General features: G+C 40.0%; 1 protein-coding gene across 1 annotated transcript in view; it reads right to left on the bottom strand.

Moving 5' to 3' along the window:
- LOC104618833 (ADP-ribosylation factor-like protein 8B-A) overlaps positions 1-16,164 on the bottom strand; it is a 17,166-nt gene extending 1,002 nt beyond the window's left edge. Inside the window, exons 1-2 of the mRNA XM_010284536.1 lie at positions 16,084-16,164; positions 14,900-14,980 (exon numbers count right to left, since the gene is read on the bottom strand). Coding sequence (XP_010282838.1) covers positions 14,900-14,980; positions 16,084-16,164 — 162 coding nt within the window. The remainder of the gene's footprint in view (positions 1-14,899; positions 14,981-16,083) is intronic.
- Positions 16,165-19,273: the final 3,109 nt, after the last annotated feature.

Here is a 19,273-nt window from a genome sequence, read left to right as displayed (position 1 = left end):
TCAGCAGGATAAAGACAGATATTAAGTAAATAAAGAGTTGGTTGGAGAGCAGACTGAGCCATCCTTGAGCATAAAGGAGCTCTAAGGAGCTCCAATACCTCCACAGCTCTCCCATTTGTTCATCAGATGTGCTTTAAAAGACACATGGATTAACTGAAAGGAAACAGTAGTGTGGGGTAGGCCTGAAGTGATTAATCAGTGAATCTTAAGGAAAGGAAGCTCAAATTCTGCTTAGGATTTTATAAAGCTCCAATCCTGCAAATACTTATGCATGCTATTAGTGCCCGGCAATCCCACTGAATTCCTTATCATCAAAAGGCTAGCACATTATTTTTCTGTACAGGAGTTACCTATTCTGCTTTGCTTGCAAAAATTCTGTATTTTTGGTGGATGGCGATAATCTTGTTTCAAAACTGTTTTCAAGATCAAAATACCAGGGAAAAGATCTAAATCACACAGGCATGGGCTGCGTGACGATGTAGCTGTTGCAGCTACATCCAAAGACAGTTGTGTTACAAGTGACACACCTATGAAAATAGTGATGAACACTGAAAAATAAAAGGACTGGATCTGTTCCTATGTCAACACTGAAAAATAAAAGGAATGGATTTGTTCCTATGTCAAAGAGAAGTACTTATTTCTTATTTTAAACAGATTTAGCTATCAAAACAATAGGTGCTATATCAGATCTAGGAGGCATATCCATTACAGCACAAAATAAATGTGCAAGTAACATACACAGAAGCAAATTTTCTTAAGAGCTGTTTTCATATTTATACTTTATAAATCCAGACCTATTAAACCTGCTGTGGCAACAAAAAAAAAGACTTGCACAAAAGAGTGAGACTTAATAGATCCTGTGGATGACATTTTAAAATCCACAATCCATAAATCATATTTATGTATCAATTTCTCTATCATTTTTAACACCTTATATTCATATTTTAGAACGAAACATTTCTAAATTCATCATTAAAATAATTCCCTGATTGATGTCTTACTGTTCCTTCTGGTATAAAATGCGTATATCACCTAAATGTAGATTGCCTTTGATCCCCTTTGTAAGATCAAGAATTTTACACATTAAAGAGAGCTGAGTGAACTTCTGACCATGAACTGGGTATCAATTATTATCTGCACTGACATTTGAAGTGCTGTTTCAAAAGTCTTAATAAAATAAACCTTTTATTTTAAAAGCTTGAAAGAGATGAGTGTACAGTTCAGTATTACAGTTAGATGACAAACCTCACACCAACACTAATTATTCCAATAACTCATCAGGACCTTGAAACTATCAGTAACCATCTGGTGCACATCTGTGTGTCTGGAAAAAGAAACCAAATTATCTTCCTGGTAGATCAGAGAAGAAAGAAGGGGAAAGAGGGCAGGGAAGGCCAGCAGTAAGATTAGATTTTTGGAGACTGCCAGTGATTACTCTTGATAGCCAGAAAAATCTGCAATATGATGTAGCCTGGACTAATCACAAAATAAATAATACATGATAAAGAAATACTGGTTTTGTCCTTGTTTGATGACATATTATAATTATACTATATTAAACTGCACTGCAAAACAAGTATTATTCTCATTAGGAGAGTCACTTTGAAACAATGGAAAGATAAGTCATTTCCAGCCAGCTTCCCTAATAAGGCTTACAGCTATTCATTAAAGTAAAACATGAAGGACAGAAGATAGACTAAAGTTATAATTATGTGAAATTGGGAAAGAAAATAAATGCATGAAATAAAAAAACTCCTGATCTCTTTGCCTATGAAATTAAAATGGTGCTAGTAGTAACTTTCTAATACTCTTCATTATACTGAATAGCAAATGACTTTATTCAAAACACAAATCTCTGCCCCAAACCATTTCCACTGCACGTGACTGTGAGAATACAGGAGACACCCAGAAAGAAAAGGGAGAGGTCTTAGCATTAAAGAAGTTTTCTTGCATGAGCCTTGCATGTTTTGTACACCATCCATTTTTGTAACCCAGTACTTAATACACAGGTAAAAAGTATATTTTGGGTGTGAATTGGGAGAGGCAAGAAACTACACCTTAACAACAGTCTATAGCTAGCTATAAAACCAAGTTTATTTTGCCTGGGTGTTTTTAAAAAGAGACTGGACTTCTAATAGCTCCCATGGCTTTCATTGGTCCCTCGAGAGTAAAATTTTCATAATATTTAAGAGGTAATTCTACCCCTAAAAGACCACCTGATTTTAAGAATCAGAAAATGCCTACGGAATGACCAAACCAAACAGAGAAAAAGTTTCTTTGATACCCAGTACCACTGCCTCACAGGAGATTAAAATCTCAAGGAGCTGTTGTTTAGGCTGAATCTCAAAGGCATACATCTTATTTCTATTGCATTTTATAAACCACTACTTTATTTGTTCCTGTCTACTCCTATAGAGCAGTAATTCTTACCGTGCTTGCAGGTCTACACTCTCATAAAATAATGTAGTGTTTTAATTTGTAAACTAGATTAATCGCCATACTTTGGAATCATCATTTACCATAGTGCTTATATGTACCTGTTAAATAAAATTCTTCTAAAAGAGGAATCTCTCTGGATATGTCTCTTGTTTAATATCTTCATGTGGATCTAAGGCTCCTTCTTAAGACTGCAGCTACCAGTTATGTTTAAGGAGCAAATCCTTTTCTTTTGCACAGAGGTGTATCATGACAGTTGATCAAAAATGCAGCTGGGGAATAGGTTCAAAGGTTTTCGAAAGCTTTCCGTTACAGGAAGGTCCATTAACACCCTAGTTATGTTTCTTTTAATTAGCTTGTATTGTGGGAAGGCTTGACAGTTAATGAGAAAGTTGCAGGAAAAGTATTTTCTAGATGTCAGTTTTACATGGCTTTTTTTCAGACATGCTGGGTAGGATCACAGAATCACAGAATCACAGAAACACTAGGTTGGAAAGGACCTTCAAGATCATCAAGTCCAACCATTAATCCAGCGCCACCATGTCCCCTAGACCATGTCCTGAAGCGCCACATCCACACGTTTCTTGAACACTTCCAGAGATGGCGACTCCACCCCCTCCCTGGGCAGCCTGTTCCAATGCCTGACCACCCTCTCAGTGAAGAAATGTTTCCTAATATCCAATCTAACCCTCCCCTGGCGCAACTTGAAGCCATTTCCTCTTGTCCTATCACTAGTTACTTGGGAGAAGAGGCCAACACCCTCGTCGCCACAACCCCCTTTCAGGTAGTTGTATAGAGCGATAAGGTCTCCTCTCAGCCTCCTCTTCTCCAGACTAAACAATATTAGGATATTAGGATATTTCCTGCGGACAGAGATGTGTACAATGACACATTTGTATCTCAATGTCAATGCATGGGTTCAGCACCCACGATCTCACGGTAGTCAGTGAAGCCTAGACAGCCATTCAGCTAACCAGATATAACATCTTCTTTAGGATGACAGAATTATGCTCTAGGCTTCATGGTACTGACTAGAGCTCCTCTGATTATTATTAAAGGAGCTTAACCTTCACTGCAGACAGATAGCTGTTTATATTCAGGCATCTTAATTTGCAGCTGAATCCAAAACTACAAATACTTGAATTCAGAAATATATCTCTCTGCTTGGAACTATTCAGAAAATATCACCCATAAAGCCTAATCTGAACACACTGGTGAGGAAATTCTAAACACAGAAGAGCATCTGGGCAGAATAAGGTAGGACAAGCAACATCCAGCACCACATCGTACACAGATAAGTCCACATATACTGAGATGTGACTAATGAGCTCACGCATACACAGCGAGTAGTCATAGCATTCTTAGCCAACTCAACGTGTAATAACAGGGAGAACTGGAAAGCATAGGATTCATTTCCCTCCTCTTCGGCCACCTAAAATGTAGGCATCTAACCCAAGTGACTAAAATCTCTCTGTGGCTGCCAAAGAGCTCAGAGGGCACCCACAGCAGGAAACGATTCCATCTGTCCTACCCACCTTGCCTACCAGGTGAGAGTTCTTTTCTTGCAAAGCACTCACTGCTCTCCACCAAATTTAGACAACTGGCTCGGGCTGGCTTCCTCCTTTTCACCTGGCTAAGCTCAAGGGAGACAAATCCTGAACAATCACCTATTCTAGACTGAAGTCTTCAAACAGTAATGTTCAGCTTCCTCATCTAATAAACAGGAAGAACAAAAAGACCTAATTAAATAACCTTAAAATTCTTAATAAATTGCCTTGTGGATACAAAACTATACAGCCTTATTTGTAGTACCAGCCATGTAACCTATTACAGAGGTTAGAATACCTTACCACCTTAGAATACTTACTAACTTTCTACTATCCTGTATTTTGGAAATGCCTTTACAGTTGCACTTAAAGCTGAAAAAAATATGCCACATGGCTACACTGTCTGCAGGCAATACTTCCCAGAACACTATGTTCTTCGAAATCAGTCTTGGTCCTTGAAAGAACCCTGTTGCCACTTCTCACTGTTGGTAAAGTCCAACTTTTAAACATTTTTTGCAACTAGGTATTTTATTTTAATCACGTCAGACAAATGCTATATGCACACTTCACAGTTTATAATTATTTCATTTGATCACAGCACTTTCACTGAAGAATGGGAAATGGACTTAGACTTACAAAATGTCTGAGTATCTTCAACTACTGAAAACAAGGGCAGAGGCATTCTAATGGGAGGGGTTATTTCTCAATGCCATTTTATCAGAGACACAAGGTACAACATTGAAAGGATCAACAGCTGGATTTTAAACAGGACACAAAAGCAAAGTCTGTTCTCAGAAACCATTTTCTGAAACTCATGCTGCTTATCTCCACATTGTGTTCTAAGGCAGGAGAGCACCAGGGAACCCAGCTTTAAAGACTGTAATCCTCCCAACCAAGACTTAACGCATCTTTAAATAGGAGGAGACAATCCATCCTAGCCTCGACATTGTGTCCTCCGTGAAGTAGAAAGCCCTGGTTCTGCACTGCCACATGCAATCCTTTGCACCCTCTTTTCACATGATCATGAATCATTCTCTAGATGTCAAAATCTAAGAGATTCTGGTGAAAGTAGGCATATAGAAGTTGTCAGTTGTAGGTAAAAGTTGCATTTGGAAGACTGAGGGCAAGGAGACCAGAAGCAAGGACACTGATAGCTCAAAACAGCCGATCAATAACTACTGTAGTGATTATTAATGTTGCTTGTCCTTGAAGAACATATAACCATGAAAGCAAAAATTAGTATTTGCTCAATAACAGAGAAAAGCCAGGAGGATGTGCAACACCGTGTATGCTGGGAAAAGCTAATCTAATATTGGTACATTAGACAAGAAAAGGACATTCTCCCATGACAGATTTAACCCCACAGAGCAGCTCCCTGGCACTCTCCTCATGTGTCCCCCTTGCCCTCTGCCTCTCAAGTCTGAGCAATCCTGACAGATTCCCAGCATTTATCAATGAGGCAAAGCTGCTGAGGACAGAGCTAACCAGAGGCAGCATTTATGGTTCCCAGGTGTCCCAACAGGATGTTGGAATAGAACATATGTTTATATAAGCTGCAGATAACTTTAAGCTGTGAGTGGATAAAAAGAAAAGATCAGAATCCTAAAGTATCTGGACCAACTAGAAGGATGGTCTGAAATAAGGCAGCTGAAAATTAACACACTCAAGTTCAGAATGCTACATTTGGACACAGGGAACCAAATGCACGAGCACAAAATGGGCAATAACCAGGCAGAGGTGCAGGACAAAAGGCTTGAGCAGTTCACAAACTAAATATGTGTTTCAACAGTGTTGCAGATCTTAAATCTGCATGTACTAGCAGAAGCATCTTGGGCAAGATTTTGGAAGTACATACTGCCCTGTCCTCAGTGCCAGGGAGACTCCTATATTGGTTTTGAGCATCAGTCTATAAAACAGACACAGACAAATTTGAAAAAGTCCAGATGAGAAAAGAAAGGCTGGAAAGAGATTTTGAAAATATGATCTATAAAGAGAGGAGGGAGGAGCAAAACCATAATGTTTACCCGGAAATGGATGCCAGATATAGAAGAGGAAAAAAAAAGGAGCTCAATATGTGATGACAGCAACCCATGCCAGATACTAGGAAAAAAGCTTTCCAACACTTGGACTGAAAGAATGTTGTACAAAACAAGGGATATTGTAGAACTTTCTTCATGCAAGAACAAATTTTAAGAAACAATTACCAAAGATACTTGGGTAACTATCTGAATCATCTCAAAGCACAAGTTTGGTTTAGCTGATTCCTTGAGATCAACTCTTGGTCCTCAGTTTTAGGAGTTCCAACAGTTACTCTGAATGACTGGTGAAACATTCACCACTGCCTACTCTGACTAAGGACACTGGCTTCTGGCCCCACGTGTTTGTCCCAGCCTCTGCAGAGGTTCCTATCTCATGCATGATCCTGTCTCACAGTCCACCGCACACAACTCCCAGCACAGATACAGTCTCCAAGGCTCCTCTTCCTAAATTACCAGATGGGACAGTGCTTTCATACTTTTCCTTCTTAGTTGATTATTGAGTAATTCTGAGTATGCTTCATACTTATTCTCTCAGCCACTCTCTAACCCTCATTTAATTCCTTTTCACAGAATCACAGAAACACTGAGGACAGCAGGGGCCTTTGGAAATTACATAGTCCAACTTGCCCTGGTCAAAGCAAAGTCACCTAGAGCAGCCTGCTCCAAGGATGGAAACTCCAGAACCTGCCTGGTCAACGTGTTCCAATGTTCCATCACCCTCACAGTAAAAACGCTTTTTCTTCTGGTTTAAATGGAATTTCTCATATTTCAGTTTGTGCCTATTGCCACTTGTCCTGTCACTCGGCACCACTGAGAAAAGTTTGGCTACATCTTCAGGATACATTGATGAGGAGATGTCCTCATCACCTTCTCTTCTCTAGGCTAAACAGTCTCAGGTATCTCAGCATCTCCTCATACAAAAGTTGCTCCAGTCCCTTAATCATCTTCATGGCCCTTTGCTGGACTCTCTCCAGCAGCTCCACGTCCCTCTTGTACTGGGGAGCCCAGCATTAGACACAGCGTTCCAGGTGCAGCCTCACCAGAGATGAGTAAAAGAGAGGGATCACTTCCCTTGACCTGCTCTGAAAGTCCTTTCTAATGCAGCCCAGGATGCCAGTGTATCACCTGGATTTCCTGCTGTGGCTCACAGCCCATTTAAATCCAGCAGTACAGCTCTTCCTTACACACAACTATCATGAATCACTGGGACATCCCACAAAAATTTTTCTTTACAGAAATAATCACTTTGACTTGAAATCAGCCCAGATATGGCACGGCCTTTTCCGAGCCACCCAAGCCATACGGAACAGCCAGTACTTGCTGAACTACAGCTGGAGCTATACGGGCAGTACACACAGAGGCTTGTAGTACTGCATGACACGTGAGATGATGACATCATCTCATAAGATGGTAAGATGGTTTTTAATTGCTGCTGAATAGCAGGATGAAGCATTACAAAGCAGGAGGATTCTGTTTCTGTGAGGATGTTTGGATACTTGCAAACTCTACTATCCAGAGGAGGGAAGAGTGCTGCAACGAAGGAAGCTGGAAGAGGAAGGCACAGAGCCGGGATACTCCTCCTCCTCCCCCTCTGCCACATCAGAACAAGCAGCCAGAAGCTTGGCTTCCCCCCACAGCAGGCTGGCCGGGGCGGCAGCTCCCGTGGAAGGACGCTGGCCTCTAGTGGTGACAGCTGGGGGGGACCCCGGCCCAGCCTCCCCAGCTCCAGCCCCCCGAGCTGACCCCGGGGGCGCAGAAACTGGCTGGAGGAGCCGGTTTAAAAAAAAAAAAAAAAAAAAAAAGTGCAAGAGCAAGGAAGATGAAGCTGCTGCATCGCCTGTGCGTATGCATGCCTTGTGTTGCTCTATTCCTTTTCAATACCTGAGATTATTCTAAGACCACCACTGCAAGAAGCAAAGGTCGGTTAGCTGGAGCTTCGCAATCATTTAAAATAACAGTTCGTGACACAGGTCTTCTGAGCCTCGCAAAATTTGGTTTGTTAAAAGACAAACTGTCTAGCTTATTGGACTGTAAATCTCACCAGAGCAAAAAGACTACTAATACTGAGCTGATGCAAACCCAGAGAAATTCAATCAAAATCAAACAACAAAAACCCAAAATTAATTGAGTCATAGATTGTTTTTGTCCGAAAAAAGTGTCAGCCATCAGTTTTGTTATGAACTTCATCAAAATAGTTTTAACAGATCCCTAAATTGTAGTACCTTAGGTATTTTGATGCTGGAAATCATCCTGTAATTTAAGACTTCAACCACAGCCTCAAAATCCATAAAGCTTCCTGCTTAGATGGTTGGCAAAATCTCTGCCTCCTCTTTTTTTGGAAATAACAGGTGACAGGTTTTATTAAATACACTGACAAGCCAAAATTTGACAATTCATGGGTAAAGCTAACAGTTATACATTTCTGATCATGCTCAACTTTGACTAAAGAGCACATGAAATTGGCAACTTCCTACAAAATGCTTTGGCTTGCATAAATCAGTGATTTTCTTCCAGTGTGGTTCAAGTAAATACTCCTACACATAGGCATGCCGGTGACCATACTTTTACACACTAGGATTAGAGCCTATGAGAATAAATCTACTGGCTCCTGGAAATGACTGCCAAAATCAGAAGAAAGTAAAGAAGACCGTGGGCTCCTTAGTTCTTGTTGCCTTCTGGAATTCTATGGAATCTAGAGATAGAACTGTAGTAACGAAAGCAGGCGGTGACACTGCACTAGCATAGTACTTCCTTCTTAGTGGCCTACCCCAAAATACGGAAAAAAAACGAGTGTTGTGGTTTAACGCGGCAGGCAGCTAAACACCGCACAGCCGTTCGCTCACTCCCACCAGTAGGATGGGGGAGAGAAACAGAAAAAAGGGTAAAACTTGTGGGTTGAGATAAAGACAGTTATAATAGGACAGCAAGGGAAGGGAAAATAGTAATAATGATAAAAGAATATACAAAACAAGTGATGCACAATGCAATTGCTCACCACCTGCTGATCGATGCCCAGCCAGTCCCTAAGCAGTGGCTGCCACCGCCCAGCCGACTTCCCCCAGTTTTATTATTCAGCATGACATCGTGTGGTATGGAATATCCCTTTGGCCAGTTTGGGTCAGCTGTCCTGGTTCTGTCCCCTCCCAGCTTCTTGTGCACCCCCAGCCTCCTTGCTGGCAGGCCAGGGCGAGAAGCTGAAAAATCCTTGACTTAGTGTAAGCATTGCTCAGCAACAACTAAAACAACAGTGTGTCATCAACATTATTCTCATCCTAAATCCAAAACACAGCACTATAGCAGCTACTAGGAAGAAAATTAACTCTATCCCAGCCAAAACCAGGACAACCAGATAAAGGATTGCCTACTTGTTGGTGTTACAACTTACATTGCCTAAGGTGACCAGTCTCGCACTTCCGGAATGCCATTTTTCACTTGATGACTTTTTGACTCAGATGGTTTCTCAGCCTCACTCTTATAGTAAGTTTAATTGATTCTGTTTTGCAGTGTCCCCTGAGACTTTTGAAAAAGGTCAGACACAAGACCTATCTGCTTACCATGAAGATCATTTCTGCCATGTTTGAAGGACTTCACAGGTTTAGTAAAATAACACTTTATCCAGGAATTTTAATAAAAGCTGACAGTTGGATATCATAATATTTCTATGAGAAAGGTAACCTTTGTTGGGACAAAAAGGTTGAAGAAAATTTCACTCTGAATCCTTGTTGACTAGGTCACAAATAGCTCATCAAAGAATGCTAGCAAGAGGCATCCCCCCTCACCATTCTTCAGTCATCAACTTATCAACAAATGATGTAATTCTTCTCACAGTAAAATAATTTTGGAAACTTTATCTAGCAATTAGGCTGTAGGATTTTAACAACTTACCTACATACAGGAATAGTGACATACAAGTACTTCATCTTGACAGACTTTTAAGGAAATGAGCATCTACACATAAAAGCCATATCCCCCTACACCTCATACTTTCACTGTATGCTGTTGTAGCAGAGAGTCCATGAGAACTGGTTAAGATAAATTATTTTCCTGTGCAGATTGGCTCCAAACCAAGTATCATTTTTGAAACTAATAAACATATTAATAATGCTAGCATTATGCCCTTATTCTTAACAACCCTATTGTAACAACTATATGTAACATGACTTTTGAGATCAAAGTTTAAAACAAGGCACAGTTCCACACAAACTCACACGCCTTCTCCCTGCATGAACTTGATTGTGCAGACAACTCCAGTACAAACTTATTAGTAATTTCCTTCACCCACTTCAACTACCCTGGCTAAAAAAATACTTTATTTTGAAGACTCTGTCTATTTGTAAGTTACTTTTGTTCGCTTAGTTGAATGAACCATCAACAGCTTTCTCATTTTCTTCCATGTCTGACAATTCTGTAGCAGCATCAGCATAGCATTCCAACTATCCTTATGCTTTCTCTATATAAACTCTAAATCATGGCCTTATTTTTTCTATGCAAAAGACAGAAAACAAGGGAACTGAAAGGAAATTCCTACTCCTGTGGATTATTTATAAACTGTGGTTGAATGCGGTAACTTTTTTATTGACTGTGGCATCTATGGTCTTCTTTGAACAGTGGTAAACCAAGGCAGATGCAATGAAAAGTGTATGAAAGTGACATTTAGGAATAATTAAAATAGAATCCTCTCCTGGATTAATTAAGAAGCATTGCTAAAGTTCAAGTGGAAGGTACCACTTCAGTACAAATGTACTCTTCTGAAAGAGAAGGGAAGGCTCAGGTAGGAGGACAAAGAACACCTGCATGCCTGAAAGAACAATAAGAAAAAAAATACCTCTTTGAATAAGTGAAAACTTAAGACGGTTTGACTACTTCGGACACTTTGACTACTACTGAAACAGCTTTTGCTTGTGAGTTTGCATTTGCTGCTTCACATCACAATGCTAGTCACAATTTTGTCGCTGGTCCTATTCTCCTACACATCTGCCACTGATGTGTAAGAGGTCAAGAAAGCATGGGATGGCCTTAGGATGCATTTGCACTTGTAAGGCAGTATCTTTGATGTTCTAAAGACACTTATTTGATTTGCTGTCATAGCAAATGTTAATTTGTGTATAATAAACAGAACCTTGGGGGAGAAAATCTATACAATTAGCACATCAATTAGACTGTTCTTCTGATATCAATGCCCATTGACTTCTCCATAAATTCTCTTTCATAACTAATATGAATCATGAATTAATCATAAGGACTAGAAAACTTAACACCATCCAAAGTTCATAAATCCTAACAATACAGCATTAAACATTTATTTTTTAAAAATATTGTCACTGATCCATCTGAATCCACAAGCAGCCTATGTGTGCATACTGAATACATAATTCTGGCAGCCCTCTAGCAACAGATGGTTTTAGTTGTGCTTAAAAGTTTGCAGCTACCAGAGTGGAAGGATGAAGGAAAACTTCATTTTTCCCACCAAATGGAGAGACTGCTTTCTTCCTGTCCAGATTCTGCACTCTAAATATGGTGATTTGCAGCTATCCAAGTCAATCTATCCAGACTACCCCCAAAATGCATCATTTTGCTTGTGGGTGTATCCTGCTTTCCCACACTGTGGTGGCACCAACAATCACGCAGCTGTTTGGGGAACAGGCTATTTAGGTAGTTTGACTGGGGAGAAATTAGCATGGGGGAGGTTTGGTTGGGTTGGTTGTTGGATTTTTTTAGATGTTGCTTTCATCTACATCAGTTGGCTGATCTGACTACCGCTTTGCCATGTGATCACTGGTGCTGATGGAAAAGGGGTCCAAGGCCAGGCTTAAATTGGAATATAAAACCTCACACCATGATGCACTTAAGATGATTGTAAAAGCTGACCTTTAAAAAGCTGACCTTTAATCTCTGCCAGCCTCACTAGGCTGGCTTGATTCCCTCTTCGGTTTCCCAGAAGGTAAGTCTAGTTTGTCCCTAGCATAAGGAACATAATATTGAGGTTTAGAAGTACTACCACAGGCAGAAAAGAGGTTGCATTAAAAGGTTATTTTGTGACCTTTTTTTTTTTTTTTTAAATGGGGCTGGTTTTTATTTCCCTTTACAAGAAAGATTCTGTTTGGAAAACAGAATTTGGACCCCAAAGAAAAAATATTCAGAAGTTTTGATCTTGATTAAAAAGGCACTCTTTTGGCAGAAGGTAAACAGGAATGTACCAAGCTACCGTTAGGCTGATGTTCTTTCTATAGCAGAGTTCAGCTCTTTGCTCAGCAACACATGGATGGTTGTTGAGACACACTCAACAGAAGGACCCAAGACTACAATAACTTCTTTTTTTTCTCATTCACTGACAAACTCACTCCTGGACTAAGTGAGGACATTTGTTGATTCCTCTTTAAGGGACAGGAGTGGGTATTTTGAAGAATGAGGTGTTTAGGGTTTGGCCTTTGTGTGTATATGCAAACAGATGAGGCACGAAGAAACCAGGCAGTGGAAGAGGGGAACATGTTTGATGAGGAGAGGCTAATGGACACAAGGAGAGTTGGAAGGAAATTCCATAGCAAGGAAAGAGAGGAAACAGCTCTCTGCTGATCAGTATACCTTCTTGTTAGGCAGAATGAATACTGCCCTACCTCAATCAAAGCAGATGTTCTCATAAAGTGAAATTTCCCCTTACCAGCCTTACCTTACATGTAGTGTATGCACTACCACAAGCAGAGCTGGCCACAGAAAAATGAGCCAGCAGAGATGAGAGAGAGCTTGGATGATCTTGTGTATATACTGAGAACAGAGGCCAAGACCAGAAGTGGAACCTCATCATCAATGAATTTCTGTGGGTTTTTTCACCAGTTTCAAACATAGCATTCATAAGAACTAACAGAAAGAATCATGAAATAACAGCCTCCATTTAAAAGAAAAAGCTGCATAACTGTTACTCAGCAGAATATGCACCTTGTGCGCTACTTCTGTCTCCTGAAAGACCAGTTACCTTTTACTTCTCCTGATTCTTGGGTAGCCAAAATAAACTGAGGATACAGGGTTGGCTGCAAGAATTAGTGCTGAGATGCTCTTGATTCTGGTCACCTACGTTTTCCCCACAAAAAGTCCAAATAATGTAGGCCTACTCATATTGCCATATAATTCCTCAGTGTTTTCAGAGAGTTGCCCAGTGTGTAAAGTAATGCTAGTCTCTCCCAAAGAAGAGTTTGGACACGTTGCATTGAGTATTGCAGTGCTCATTGTGTGACAGTTTGGGTTTTTTTTAAACTCGCAAACATACACACACCACCTATACTGAAAAAAAAGTTTAGGCTTCTATCAATCATCTACCTTTCAGGAAATGCATGAATTAAAAACACTTATATGATGCTACTTTGTCTTCTTGCTCACCTGCTCTGTGATGAGTGAGGTCAGATTCTGTCCCAAAGTAGGCTCTGATCATGTTCTTATCATAACAATCATGCACAAAGTCACAGAGTTGAGGTTATGAATGCAATAATGATTCTCCTCCACTTTACTTTTATTCCATTTTACATTTTACTCCATTTTCCTTTTAAGCCTTTTACAGTCTTCACTGTGGACCTAGTTTTAAGATACTCATAATGTTTGGGTTTTTTTTTTTAAATCTGCCAAAATTTCCTGGGAAATGAATATCAGACCAAACCACAGGTATTTTTAAGAGTTTTTATTTCAGCCAAACTTGACATGAATTTCAAGAGGATATACAGGAAGGAGGGTTGGGGTGATGAGAGGAAACAGATTGGTGACATTAGACTTTCCATTTAAAAAGGCTGGCTTATTAGGCACTGTAATATACAAGCAGTTATAGAGGAACCTATTGATTATTCTGCAAGCTTGTAACAGAGAAGTAGAAATACAAGTGAAATGTACAGCTGAAGGCCCTATGGTCACATGAAATTTTAAAAAAGTATAGCAAGATACTAAGATCAGAAACAGACACGCAGTCACAATATTTATATCACTATGGTCATTTTAAGTTTAGGGGTTTTTAGTTCAGCTTTAACATCTACCAACCAGCAGAAGTCAATTATCCCTTTTACCACCCTTTACCCGCTCACTGTTTAGAGAGAATGGGTGGAGAGTTAACAACTGCTTATATTCACATTATAGGTCATTTCAGAAAACCCTCCCTAGGTTTAGGAGTCACATCAAACCAGAGAAAAAAACAGTATCTGTAGAACTGAGGGAGAAAGGAGAGAAAATGAAGGGAAAGGAGGGAAAAGTCAAGGCAAAGGCAAAAACCTATATTCCTTTCACCTCATTTTAGATAAAAGTTATTAATTTGATCTAGACTGATCAACCAGGCTCCCTTCATAATCAGACAACAGAGAAAGCCTTAATGCTACTGGAGTGATTTATCTCCATTTTAATGCCTATGGCATAAATCACAATCAAACTGGCATCATCTGTATTTCTCTATAGGCCTAAGAGATGGTTCCATGACAACTGACTTACATTAGATGTTCTCTTTCTGTATAGCTAACACTATGTGAACTAAACTGCACTCTCCACTGAGATGTGTAAGTTAGGAGTGAAGTTGCTTCACATTTCACTTACAGTTGTGAGAGGGAGAGAAAGAGAAGAGACAGGCACCTCCAGGATTCAACTCAGCTCCCTTAATATCTCAGAATTTTATGACCATTCTAACACAAAAGAGTGCAACAAAGCTTATGCCTGGCATGGATATAATGAAATCAGATTAATGTAACAAAGAAATACACAACTACATGCTTTTAAAAAGTTATTTTTGAGCTAGAAAAACAGTGAAATGATCCTATCATCTTAAAAGAAATTTCCTGCACTTTCACATTCCAAGTTGAAATCACTTTGACTATTAGTCATTCACCCTTTACTAATTCAAACATGCACACCTACCTTTATAGTAACGTTTCCTTTTGTTATTTTTCTCATATTGAAGCCCACTGTAGGAATCATATCTTCTGTGAACTGCCCTGACTAGAATAAAAAAACCCACAAGATTTCTATTTATTATAAAATACTTGATACACAGCAGATAAGTTTCTCATTTGCCATGCAAAATTTTTATTTTACAACACTGTAAAATACTGCATTAATTTTCTCCAAGAGCACTGGCCAGCACTTCAATTAATGCATTGTCACACCAAGGAAGACTGTTCATTTCAGCCCCTTTAAATGATCTTTTATTTTCCTCAGTGACAAAGATCACCTCAGAAACCACAAGACTTCATATAATTCTTCATCTGATCCTTCAGCAAACCAGAAATCAGCACAGTCAAAATACAGAATCATGGAATCATAGAATGGTTGGGTTGGAAGGGACCTTTAGAGGTCATCTAGTCCAACCCCCAATACGACAAGGTATGATACAACTGACTATACCAGGATTTTTCCCTGTAGTTTCTCACTACCTTTACCAATGCTTTGACTCCAAATATACTAAACAGTAAACGAGTACTCATGTAGAGAGTACTATGTACAGACCCTTTCTTTCTGAGTAGGTGACAGCAGAGGATCCTCATTGTGGAAGCTAAGAGAATGCCATTAAGACAGAAAAATATGAAGTACTAACTCAGCACAACATAAAACCAAAACATAAAACCAAAGTGCTGCCTCTTGCCCCAGTTCAGAGAAATATTTTTGCAAGACAAGATGCTTGTTATCATGCCAATGGAAACCTCACCCACATCTACCCACTACAGAAGACTGCTTTTGAGGAGAAAAGTGAAACTCAGATCTAAGTAGATAACGCATTATTCATTCTTCCTTTTCAAAATGTATCATTAATAAGGTATTATGTCTCCAGGCATGGTGCATTAAGATACGCAGATGGTTACTTAACAGTTATGTCTACTTTCAAGGCCCAGGGACTCTCTGCAAAATACATAGTAGCCCTGGTTTTCCAGTCATCCAGAAAGGGGAGCAGGACCTTCTGGACTTGCCATTGCCCTTCCATATCTATCTGCCCATATTCCCTTCACCCACCTCATTATCCCATGTGCCCTGCTGGTTTTTTTGGAAGAAAATACAGGTATGTGGACAGGGAGGGAAGCAGGCATGCTCCAACACGTCCCTCCTACCTGAGAAGTGGATGATCCAGTGGCTTCAGGGTCCACTGGAGCAGCTACGTGCCTCACAGTGCACACATTGCCACCAGCCATCCCTAGTGCTACTGCTAGTCTCTGTACATTTTCTGCAACTTTTCTCTTCACTGTTCACGGCACAGTGAGAATACATTATGCCTCCAGTTTGTGTTCACAAACTAAGATTAATTATTTTTAATCTGAGACTTTAAAAGCTGTATAATCTTTGACAATTACTTGATCCTCTCACAAGATTTTGCCTTTTGGAATTAGATCCTTTAGGCAAGAAATGACTTCCACCAACTACTTGTTCAACCTTACCTATGGGAGCCTTCCTGCTAAATTCTGTACTATACACCTTCCCCATCGTTTTGTTTCTGAAAGTCTCTTCTTTTCCTCCTCTTTCCTTGCTTCAGTGACTTGTCAACAGCAGTAGGAAAAAACAGTGAAGACAAATGCACCTGCAGTCTTGTACAGCTACACGTACCCAGCAATGACAGAAGGTTTTAATCGGATGGAGTAAGACAAAAACAATCAGTAACCATCTTCTGTAGCAGGTACTGGCCTAATTTGTTTAAACATATAGCACATTTATTTGTGGAGAACAGACATATAAACACATATGAACACATAAACCCTGAGAATGTAGCATCATTGGAATGCCTGGAAATCCAGCCAGCTGACTCAGGAGGCTATTGGTTAAACAAACTCATCAAAAGTCAGGATTCCACTTCTGTCAGCAAATTATGTACATATTACAGTATGTAATATGCTAAACTGGAAGACAAAAATAAAAAAAAAAATCATAACTGCTCTGGTATTGTGGACAGAATCCAAAGAATTAATGTCCCCTTTATTGTTCTTTAGTCTTTTCCTCTAAAAATTTTCCATTCTGGTTGAATGGAACCAGCTACAAAGAAAGTATTATGTTTACAGCTCTTTATTTTCCCACACAATGAAGAAAAGAAAGTAGTATGTTGAATCTTTTGCCTGCATTATTCCAAAAGCTCTGATTACTGTGTTTTGTTTCAAGTGCTGTATGCACCATAAAATAAAAAATCTGTTCCATTTTGCTTGCTAAGGAAGTTTTACATGACAAATTACCTATTTTTGTGAATATTCAAGATGTGCAAACAAGTTTATTGTCATATCGCAGTAAAAAAAGACATTACCTCCTGACACAGATGAAAATAACTGATGCTAAGAAGTTTGTAATGTCCTCTTTAAACATTGCTGAATATTGAGGTGACAATGAATATTGTCATTACCCCGACCACATCAACAACCATGGGCCAGATTCTACTCCATTACTTCAGTGCACATCTATAGTAAAAGGCAGTGTCGTCATCCAAGGTTTCCACTGGTAACAGAGGACTAAATATGGCTCAAACTCTTTGGGGAAGAGACTGTCTCAAAGGGTGTTTATTCAGTGTTAGCATCATAGGATGTCTGAATACTACTGAAAAATGGAAAAAAAAGTAATTTCCTACTGTTTGTTTTTATGATCCACTGCAGTCTGCATTTTAAGTAACCACTATTTTGTAGTGGTTATTTTCATCTCATCACACTCTAGCCACATACACACAAACACACATAGAGTTCTCAATCTATTTGCCATCCCCACATCAACTGTATTCAAGAGTAAGCCTATTATCCATTGCCTTACCCCCAAATTCTTCAGCCACCCTTCTTCAGTGATTATCATGGTGTGTCATTTCCAGATTGAAAGATCCAAAAGCTACAAAGTCTGCAATCTGTGACACTCCCCAAATCAGAAAACGTGTATGCCTTGCAGACTATTCTTATGCAATACGTTTGCTGGCAAAATCAGACCTACAGTAACAGCAGTGCACTGGAGTTCAAGATATTAGCACAAGAGAGACAAACACATATGATGCCATTCCACAGGTAATGTAGTATAAAATGAGTGGACAAACATTTACACACGCAAAGTCCAATACCACGACTGTTATACGTCTCTGAACTGCTGTGTTCTTCTTTGTTCCATTTATGAGATCAATCCAAGAAGCAATATCATTTGTCATACCTTTTCCCCCTTCCTCAGCAAAGCTCGCCCTTGGGAAACAAACACTTCCAACGGGCACGAGGAGTGTGTGTTACCAAGCCTGTGTTACCATGATTGCCTGGATGCTTCACAAACTAACTAGAATATCAGTTCCAGGAATTTTCTGCTTATTGATCACTGATGTCCCTCAATGCAATCCTACACCATTCCTTTTTCTCCTTCTCTCTCTCCACCTCTTCACTCACCCTAATCTATTTTTCTCTTAATCCATAAAGTTTATGAAAGCAAACAACAAATATCATATACTCATGTTCATCATTGTCTCAATCTCTTTCACTTTAGGCCATACACCTCCCAGTCTAGTTTTGACTCTTGATCCAGTAACTTTTCAGGATAAGGACTGAAGAACATCTGGAAGCCCATATGTCATGGCAGGTGAAGCTGCAATACATCTAACAGCAGTGATCACCTCGTAGAAAAGAGCCTGCACTGAGAAGGTTCGTGATTAGTACTAACCCTGATTAATATATATATTTGTTTCCATCTTCCAATGGCAAGTAAATCTTCGGGATGGACGCAAATGCTGAAGGGCAGAGGGCATACCAAACAAAGATGAGGAATATATTTCAGCATGGCGACAAAATGGAAAACGTCATGATAGAGGTCAGTGTTAGAGAGCAGCAAGGCTGCAAGGCAATTGTCGCAGCGGGAATGCCAAAATCAGACTTGAATGATGGGAAAGAGCTATCAAGGCATTGTGGGAGGTATTAAAATTGATGCAACTGATGGGAGGGGAGAATTCTGTAACAGGGGACTTGTGGCCCTGGAGGATGCACAATATATTGAGTTATTTTGGGATACACTGGCCATGAAAAGCCAACCCTGAACCACAGGCAAAGGCCCATGCCCAGGAATCTCCTTTGAGACAGGTACGTTTTGCAGTCAGACACGGGAGACATTTTCTTTTCTCCCTCTTAAGACAATTTCACATCCACCTGAGCCTGCTGTGAAATTCTCCAGGTTGCAAAGGATGCAAGAGCTACCTCACTGCCCGCCCGCCACCCTCCGCAGCGGAACGCCGCGCCGCGGGACCTCATGAGAGGAGGCGGCCTCGCCGCAGGCCGCGGAGGCAAAGCCCGCACCTGTTGCCGGTGGAAGCGA

The sequence above is a fragment of the Phaethon lepturus genome, unplaced genomic scaffold (genome assembly GCF_000687285.1).
Source record: "Phaethon lepturus isolate BGI_N335 unplaced genomic scaffold, ASM68728v1 scaffold17433, whole genome shotgun sequence".
In the NCBI taxonomy this organism is placed as follows: Eukaryota; Metazoa; Chordata; class Aves; order Phaethontiformes; family Phaethontidae; genus Phaethon; species Phaethon lepturus.
Note: the sequence above shows the minus strand (reverse complement) of the source record. Positions and strands in the feature narration are given on the sequence as shown.